The sequence below is a fragment of the Sardina pilchardus genome, chromosome 19 (assembly GCF_963854185.1).
Source record: "Sardina pilchardus chromosome 19, fSarPil1.1, whole genome shotgun sequence".
Taxonomy (NCBI): Eukaryota; Metazoa; Chordata; class Actinopteri; order Clupeiformes; family Clupeidae; genus Sardina; species Sardina pilchardus.
Window position 1 is genome coordinate 8,486,976 of NC_085012.1, and position 10,000 is coordinate 8,496,975.

At 45.0% G+C, this 10,000-nt stretch overlaps 1 protein-coding gene across 2 annotated transcripts in view; it reads right to left on the reverse strand.

Moving 5' to 3' along the window:
- ptprn2 (protein tyrosine phosphatase receptor type N2) overlaps positions 1–10,000 on the reverse strand; it is a 198,235-nt gene that overhangs the window by 35,114 nt on the left and 153,121 nt on the right. For both annotated transcript variants that reach the window (XM_062521704.1, XM_062521703.1), the window contains exon 13: positions 2,521–2,736. In XM_062521704.1, coding sequence (XP_062377688.1) covers positions 2,521–2,736 — 216 coding nt within the window. The remainder of the gene's footprint in view (positions 1–2,520; positions 2,737–10,000) is intronic.

Genomic DNA, 10,000 nt, shown 5'->3' on the forward strand with positions numbered 1-10,000 from the left:
TTGGCCATTATATTGTAGGGGAGGGTGGGAGAGATCAGCGCGTGCGGAGGATCGTTTGATGCGGCCTGACGCGGAGGTTGATTTCCATACGTGATTAAGAGACGGGATCCAGGAGAAAACGGGCCACGGCGTGCCTGAGCTCTCGCCATTTCCCAGCTCTCCGTGCAACAAAAAAATCGCAGACTCCCAGATCGCTCTGATCGCGGCGAGGAGAGGAGAGGAGAAAGGATTCTGGGTGACTGACAAGCAAGAGCGTGACAGCAAAGCACATTTAAATGTCTGCCAAACGCCCATGCTTCATGTGAAGAACAAGCCATCTCTATATTGCATCATATATTTGTTCGGAAAAATATAGCTAAAATATGTCTTGAAAAAATATCCCACTCAGTAAAAACAGATCAATCACACTGAAATGATGCTGTTGATTTATATGTGACACACTATGGCCACGTAGCCAATAGTAAACATGTCATTATCAGACACTGAAAATGAACAGATGCAAATAAAATCTCTTACACACACACACACACACACACATGCAGTCACAGAAACATGCATTACACACAATCATTCCTCCACGACATGGCCTTGCCGTGACTTCCTCTAGTCATATCGGTTTTAAAAAGCAATAAGGCACCCTTGTAGTACAAGCCCTGTCCAGAAGGAAATGTACTGCAGCAGTAAAAGAAAAGCAATAAACGCATTTTAAACAGAGAGGGGAAGCACCATAGGGCTGACAGGTGGGGGTCAGAGAGGCTCGGGCGGGGGAGGGCCGGGGGTGGGCTAGTGCGACTCGTTAATGCTACACCCACCCCGCTAACCCAACCCACCCCCCTCCAGCCTCAGCACACACACACACACACACCATAGGAGGGGAGGGAGGTGGGGGGTGGCAGCCCAGGCGGAGAGCACCGAGCGCGGGCAAACTCTCCTGGCCTCCTCCCTCCCCTCGCATTAATATTCGCCCGCTAATGGGGAGGATGACAGCTCGCTGTGCAGGTTGGGCAGCCATGTTTATATGCACACGAACACACACACACACACACACACACACACACACGCACACAGAAGGTATACATACACAAGCTCAAACATGCTCACTTCCTCCATCACAAATAAAACACTCTCACAGCCTTTTCCATTATCCCCCCCCCCACACACACACACACTCCCCCCCAGTGGTAGTGGTCATCTGTTCAGAATGCAGGAGGGCTAAGACTAGCGGCTAATTGCGTGTAGCCATGTAGAGCCTGCTAGCCTCCTCGCGCTGCGTGCACACTGCACAGCAGACCCAGCAGCTTGGGGGGAAATCCCAGGCAACCGGTGGGACGTGGCAGACCTCCGCGCGCTTCGCCATCCTTCGGCCCGCCGCTCCTTCCACAGTCGCGGCTCCGCGCAGGTGTCCGTCTCTCTCTCCCTCCCCCTAACGCCGGCTACCGTGCCAACAGTTGCCAAAGCCCCTGAGCTCAGAGAAATCTCATCCGTCTTTCTTTTAAAAACAAATCAATGTCGCGTAATTGCAAACTGGAAATGAATATGACTATACGGCCACCGGCCCCTGTCAAGACACCCCCTCTACACGCACGCACACGCACACACACACACACACACGCCTCCATCATATCGATACGACTCGACTCTTTTCTTTTGGCGTGCAATAACTCTGCCGATATTCATGGGCAGGGCCGCGGCGCAGCCGGAGCCGTGATTAAATATTGAAAATGGGAAAGTGACGTGCGGATTTGCACCCCTGCGCTCCGCTCATATTGAGCACAGCTGAGCCCAACAAAATAAAATCAATACGGCTCCGCCACCCCCACCACACACCCCCCACACACACCACCACCACCACCACACACCCCCGCCCGCCTCAACCACCTACACCACCACTGGCAGCTGCAGCGGCAGCACTGGCGCCGGGGAAAAAGGTCAGACAACAAACTCATTTCCCTGCTAAAAAGGCCCTCCTTTTCAGCCGGCATTCATATTCAACGCTGCTGGCACACAGGGACATCTGGCCTCGACCGTCCGTCTGTCCGGGGGGGGGGTGGGTGTGTGGGTTGGGAGGGGGGACAATAGGGACGCGAGTGAGTGGCGTCAGCGCCCGCCAATGCCTCGAGAGGGCTGGGGAGTGGCTTAAGAGTGCTTTTAAATTGGCCCTGGATGTGTGCAACCGCAAACAGGTGAAGACTAAACGACGAGAGTCTGCATTACGTCTAACGGGCTTCACCTTGAGCGCGAGCACTCCGCCGCCAGACTGCCTTTTCAAACAAGACTTCAAAAAACCCAACCCCCTACAACCACCCACCCACCCACCCGCCCGCCGTATTCTTCTTCTGTGCAGGACTAAATATACCAACGGCAGAAAAAGAAAAAAAAGAAAAAAAGAGACAAAATACGTCAACCGCGAACAATCCCAGCAAATCCCGAACCACACGAGCACGTACTTTCGCGTCTGTGGGAGGTCTGGAGTCTGTGAGTCGGTGACGTGATTGGCGGAGGGAGAGCGACAGCTCTTACCTGATAGGCTGCCGTGGCATCGGCGCTGGTGTCAGTCCCCAGGCTGGCGAGCTTCTCCTTCAGCTTGAGGTGGGAGTGGTGGCGTAGGCAGTACAGTGCCCCCGACACCCCCAGCACCATGACGATAAACACCATGGACACCACGGTCAAAACCAGGAAGTTGCTGGACTCCACATGGCTGTGTTTCACGATGGGGATCTGGTTCAGCTTGCTCCTCTGCAGAAAAAAGAGAGAAGAAAAATAGTTTAATAATGGAGTCTGTATTTAAAACAGCAACTCACTGGCCACAAAAAGATAAAAAATAAACGACATATCTTGACAGATATCAAATCTTCGCGACAATGAAAGGCAAATCTCCATGACAATGAATGCAAATGTAGACAGATAATGCATTATTGCGACTTATCAATTTTTTATGGCAATATCTCTTCTACAGCATCAGTGCATCTTTTAAGGCCTGGGGTAGTAATCAAAAGGGAGTGCTATGAATACACTTTACACTGTTCATCGAGATTTCTGCCTGGATATAGCACCCAACTCTTTTCACTTCAAGCGCTGCAAGCATTGCCACCATTTTCCAAAGTGATGTTCAAAAGCAACAGCGATTGAGAAGAGGTCCCACAGACAGCTATAGAACGTCAGGGCAAGTGACTACAGTACGTATGCAAAGTAAGAGAGAAAAGCAAACATTTTCAGGAGAATAAAGAAAAAACCACACGATCACAATGTGACCACATTTCCCCCATGATGATGATGACCCCAAAGGCTAGAACGCCCTCATCCCGCACCAACAGCTCAGACAGCCAAGTCATCTTGTTCTCAGGCTAAATTTATGTGTGTGTATTCACCCTAGCCAGGTTTCACTTTCCTGCTCTTGTTGTCCAGAGGAGTGCAGACACCCACCCACACACACACACACACACACACACACACACACCACAGTCACAGTCACACACACACACACACACACACACACACATGCACTCGCACAGTGTGGCTGAGCCTGTGAAGTTGAGGCTCGTTCTTGTCTTGGCAGGTTTAAGCATGCCACCATCGGGCAATTAGGGTCGGTCTTCACTGTAAAAGCTTGTCGCTAATTAGCCTCCTAGCCCTGGGTTTGGGCAGGACTCCATCCCTGGCTCGGACCTCTCGGTTAATGGCGCTAGTGTGTGTGTGGGGGGGGGGGGGGGTTAAGGGTAGGCGGATGGGGGTTTGGTGCATTGAAGGGTGTGTATGGACATGGAGGGCTGGGTGGTTGAGGGGGAGTCGAGGGGGCTTTCTGATGGGCCCAGCCCAGAAACATCCCACAGAACTGGGGTTGTCAGGCTTGTTAACCCCCCGGGAGGTGGGGTGACAGCCAGGGCTAAGCTGGAGGAGAATTGGAAAGGCATTGTTTCCACACGCCTGTGAGGCTGAATAGCCAAGGCCCTCGGAGTGTGGGTCAGACCTGAAGGCTTTTTTTCCCCTCCCCACCCCCCTCCCCTCCCAAGAAAAAGAAATCAGCTTCTGCTATTATTCTACACTATTAAAACTCCCTGAAAGACTGGAGGGGGCTCTATGGGCTCAGCAAGGGACCAGCCATACATCTCACTGCAGTGGAAGCTCCACTTCAGCAAAGCAAAAAAGAAAGAAGAAGAAGAAGAAAAAGAAGAAGAAGAAAAAAAAAAAAACACCTTCTGTGGGTGCTGGGATTTTTTAAACTTAAAGAAAAAAAAAAGAAGACATTTTTTTTTGGGGGGGGGGGGGGGGGGGACGCACGAGAAGAGGAATGCATAATGCAGAGAGCATCAAATAGTCATCAAAGCTGTTTGAGGCTCAAGGACAACCATCAAGCCATGTGAGAAAAAAAGGCCTGAGTATGTCTCCTCGGGTTAGAAGACCTTCCCATTCTTAACTTTCAATTAGCATTTTATCCTCTACATGTCAAAGTGTACGGGAATATGTATTATTCCATATATATGATAAACCTAGCTACAGCATTCTTAAAGGTTTTCATGCTATTACTGCATATTATTATGCAATTTATTACCACCTACACAGAGCTTTCTTAATGAAAAATGAAGAAAATTCTATTTCAATTCCATTGACTCTCAACCATTCTTTTCTATCATTTTCGAAAGATCAGCCTGTATATGCTGCGGTCGAATTCTATTCCTTTTATATTTTCCTCCTTCACAGAAAAAATAAATATATCTTTCATATGACTTGCTCAATTGTATTTCGGTTTCCATGGAGTAAGGCCCTTTCTCTCTCTCTTTGGCATTTCTGTGCTTTTGTGTGGCAGGAATGTTTTTTTTTTTTGTCTTTTTTTGTGCACATCAAACGCAGAGTGAAGCAGAGAGAGAGCAGACTGGAGGATGTCCTCAGTGTGGCTATAGGCTTAGGGATAACCCCCCCCCCCCTCGCCCCCCTCCTTCCCTGCCTGCCTGCCTGCCTGCCTGCCTCCACGAGCTTAGTGCTCTCAATCGAATTACATGAAAAGATCTCCGACATGAAAAGATGGCCATGAAAAGAAAATTGTGCTGGGCTAAATAATGTCCACAATTAATTATGACTAAATAGAATAAATGCATTGGGCTCGTTAATAAGGTTTGGGGGCGAAAGACACAGCCACGGACAGGAAAGAAATAAAGGGAGTGACTGACAAAAAAACTATAATGAAATACCAGAAAGAAAGAAAGAAAGAAAGGGGGGGGGGGGGGGGGGATCATCAAACACATTTATTTTATGTGAACATGGAAGTCTATATACAAGCTGCTCCAAGCACAAACACATTGAAAAAATAGAAGAGCAGAGTAGTTACAAAGGTCAGTGAATGTCCATGTAAATTATGGCCTTTTATTCAACTCCTCTAACTGCATTACTGGCTGGACTAAAGGAGGGGAAGGAAAGGAAACAAGAACAAGTGTGGTAAAAAAATTAAGTCAAAACGGTAAGAGAGAACACACAGCATAGCACTCATTCCTCAGGACATGATAACTGATATCATTTAGACATGTTGGCCTACACTGGGCTGCTACATTTAACAGCACTAATGGTTATAAGGTTCGGTAAGAAATATGGGACTGTGTGAGAGTTGTTTGTTACAGCTGTGGCAGGTCGTTAAAATGCAATCACAAATTCATAAATTACGCACCAAATAATTTATCGAAATATTGCTATTGACGGCACAGTTAGTTTCATTTAGCCCCGTGAAGGCATGGGTCATTTACAGAGCAATAAATTATTTATTTGAAACAGCTGGTCAACGGCCCAGAGTTTCTTGGTACTGTATTCCTGCATATAGCATCTTTTGTGGGAAACTGTAGATCTTTGTGGAAGATCTGTGATCATATATAAACTCTGTGGACACATCTCACAATATGATGTGTCCTTTTCAACTGTCTCATGAAAAAAAGGGGGGGAAAACTCACAGCCAATAAGCTTTGTCTACTGGAACTACGTGTGTGTGAGTGTGCCTCTAGTTTTGTGTGTGTGTGTGTGAGAGAGAGAGAGAGAAAGTGTGAGTGTGTGTGTGTGTGTGTGTGTGCGGGAGAGAGAGAGTCTCCATTATGCCAGTTTTTTTGTTCATCTGTCGGGAATAAAATTGGACTTGCAAATTTTCCCAATTCACGTGAGCAAACGTAGCCAGAGACAGGCAGCATGAATACACGGCTCATATTAAAAGCTCCAAGGCTCTGTCTCAGATTAATCTACACAGCAAAATGAGAAAACCAAAATAAAAAAAATATTATTGCAAAGATGCTGGTAATCTAAAATATCCAGTCAGATATCAAATTAGAGCACCTGGCTTGACTATCAGGTTAATTGGTACATTCTTCTATATAATGAAGATTTCAAAATGCAGGTGCTAATTTCAGATATAACATGGTGTTTAAGATATAAAACACACATTGCAAAATAATATAAAATTATATGAAAATAGCTTGAAATACGTGAAAACAGCAGCACAAAAAATACAAAAAATAAGTACAAAAAACTAGCTACTGTATCCTCTAACTTTAGCTTAAACAGTGTGCTGGTTTCACAGCATAAAAGTAGAGTGAGACAGGTCTGATGTGTATACATTTAAGGATACTTCTTTCAAAAATAATGTTTGATTACAAAAATACACAAACTGACTTATCCAATACATTTGATTTCTTCGAAATGGACAGCATGTTATACTGCAAGCACAGACCACATAATGAGCTTTTTTTGAAGCCAGCATTTTTGAAGCCAGCAAGAGCTCATCTCTTCAAAGCAGCTGTCTGGTTCTAGTTGATCACTTCACTTTAACTAAGGTCAGGACTCCTTGATGCCGGGCATTGTCTCTAGCAAGTAATATGCCGAGAGGTATATGGACGAGGAGAAGTATTCTACCCCTATTCTCTTCTTCTCTCTTTCCTTCTACCTCTTTCTCTCCTTCTCACTCTCTCTTTTCTCCTCCTCCCTGTGAAAGGGAGTGAGGGATTAGGAATCGAGCAGGAGACAAAGGGCAGATGGATTTCGGAGGCTCTGGCTTATTCAAATGACGGAGGAAAGGTCAGGCTAAGAGGGCGAGAGGGGAGAGAGGGAGAGCGTCGGTCGCCCTTTCGCTCTCTTTCTCTCTCTCTCTCTCTCTACACACACAATGATCTCTGTCCAAAGCCCTAAGCATCACAATGCCTTCCACGGACAGCCCACACCCACTCCATTCAAACTCTTTCAGGAGATTTCTTTTTTTTTTTTTTTTTTTTTAGTAAATAAATAACCATATGAAAACACACAAATGCATTACTTAATCATACACTGTAGGCTACTTCCAAAATAAAAAAATGTCATACTACAATATAAAGATGATCCCCATGGTCACTTAGACAATATTCGATTTAGTTGTCCATTTGCCCTCTGATTCAAATATGGTTGATAGTTTATGGAGTTGGCCTGGCTGGATCTTACATAAATCACAGCTGTAAAACCCTAAGGACAAGTTAATGGGTGAGTTTTGCTTTGCAATCACCTATTTTAGCTGTCAATTTCCTTTTAAAATGGACAATTATAAAAACGGATATACCACATGATGTTTTCACGCATTTTCAAATCGAATGTTGTCTTGGCAATAATCATGTTTAGGAGTATTATGGATGGAAGTCTACTACTGACATAATGTTATTTGTAGATTCAGTGGTATTTTACAAGTTGCATATGAATGATAGTCTCAAGCAACTCCCCCCAATACGACTGGATGAAAATAAAATCTAACAATCTCTGCAATGGTTGTGAAGTAGGCTAAACTGAAACGGCAACACTTTCTGAGTACACCTACACATGATATAAAATAGCACTGATTTGATATTGGTGTTGTATAGCCAATGTAAGACATTACAAATTGGGCTACACAGCACTGATTATAAGTACATGATCACTGATTCTGTATTCTAGTCCAATATGGACTAGAATACAGAAAAACGCGCATAATTTTTTTTTTTAATGTGCGCATTTTAATCGTTTGTGTTTTACATGTTATTATCACCTTGTTCGGTGGTATTTTTTAGTTTAGCATTAACCGTTCACAATAGGCTATGTGGGTTTTAAAAAATATCTCTTGCTGCTAACCTAGCTGATCCATAGTAGCCTTCGGGGTAAAGTAAAGGCAATCGATCGGTAAAGTTCTATTATCCGGAGGACAGACCGGAGCATCCGTCCTCCGGATCGCGTGGAGTGAGTGCGACGGATAATTTGAGTCGCAATATGACGTACAGCGTGAGACATCAGGTATATGAGTTATCTGTAGCCTAAGCATTATGAATGTTCAAAGATACCACTGCAAAACCGTTCTCTTATAAATGTTTTATAGCCTAAGTGTATGTAAACATTTGTTAAGTAGGCAACACTAAATGTTCGCCGACATCCCTCTATAACCTAGGTAATATTCTGCTGCTGTTAAAGTGTAGCCTACAATACGTTATAGTGCCGCACCGTAACACAGTACGTGATCTGTATGCTGTAAACAGGATATATCATATATGTATGCATGAATGTCGTCTCCATACACATGTTATTTCATACTAAATGCGTATGGTTTGCAGATTCACTTCATAATACAATAAAGTAAGATATCTGCTCTAGAAAACACTCCAATAAAAAGCGGTAGGCTACTATCACATCTTTAAATGTACAAGGATGCTCGCTTGAGTTTGCGGCTGCACCACAAATCATGCTCTGAAACCGTAAAGCACACTGATATTCCGAGTTTCTCATTGCGCCTCTGCAAATATGTACGTGCATATGTAAGTGCATAAAGGGATAGTTACCTAAATCCATATTGAGGAACCGAAGCGCGGAGATCGTCGTGGAGATAGTAGGTTCCTATTCCAGAGCTGCGCGTTTGGTTACTGTAACCACCCGTTAGCAGCAGTGCACCCGGCAGCAAGTCGGTTTGGACTACACTCTCCTCTCGGTCCCGCTGCTTAAAAGTTAACAACCTCCAATCCGCCTCCCACGTAACGAAAGACCGCAGTTGCCTTGCCATACTTTCGCAGTGGAGGGAAAACGGCAAATGAGAACGAGGCAGAGAGTATGAGCGCTAAAGGGAATAAACAAAGCTGAGAGAGAGAGAAGAAAAAAAAAAGCCCGAATGGAATGCCCGCCAGATTTTCCAAACCTTGTAAGAAGCTGCAGAGGGCTACCGAGTCCTTTGAGCGTTCATGTGCCAATGAATGAAAAGACAGAGAGCAGTGTGGTTTTTTTGAAAGCACAAAGTGGCTGACCAGAGCCCCTCTTTATATTCAGGCGCGCTAGAGTCCCTGTCTTCAGCACATGTCACATCCACTGGTTGCTATAGCGATACCTCCACATGTTGCCGACAGCGACGGCTCAGGGAGAGATGGCTGCTAATAAGCGTGTGGGGTAGAGGACCTGTATGAATGGACATCGGGTTTGTCACTCATTTGTAACGCTACTTGGGGGTTTATGTGTTCCCGGTGAATTGCTTTTGCGCTCTCTCTCTCTCTCTCTCTCTCTCTCTCTCTCTCTCTCTCTCTCTCTCAATAAATTTGCGGAAGGGGTTTATGAATTGGGGCTACTGAGTTTCAGATTCAGAAGAGTTGAGGTGGTAATTGAAATAGTCAAAATATAACACAATCTTAAAATTCAGGAGAGGCACGCATTTAAGAGATTTCTTAGAGAAAAAAAAAAAAAAAAAAAACTCAAGGTCTTAACTATGGATGATCTTACCCTAAACATTTATACCGGACATTAGATGAGGTGTGATCAATTTTAATGCTCATGTTTCCAGGGATTTCAGTAAAATACTGTCGTCTAGCTGTTTGGGTAAGTACCACGGTGTAGTGAAATCTGCTCTGCATCATAAACGGTTCTCCTGCAATGCAAACGACTGCTTCTACAAGCACGCTGAGACACAGAGAAACAGGCTGAGGGGAGTTTTTTTTGACGAGGGAAAAAAGAAGAGAAAAATCTTTATTAACCCAACGACTTCTGATTGTGTGGGGTGGAACAG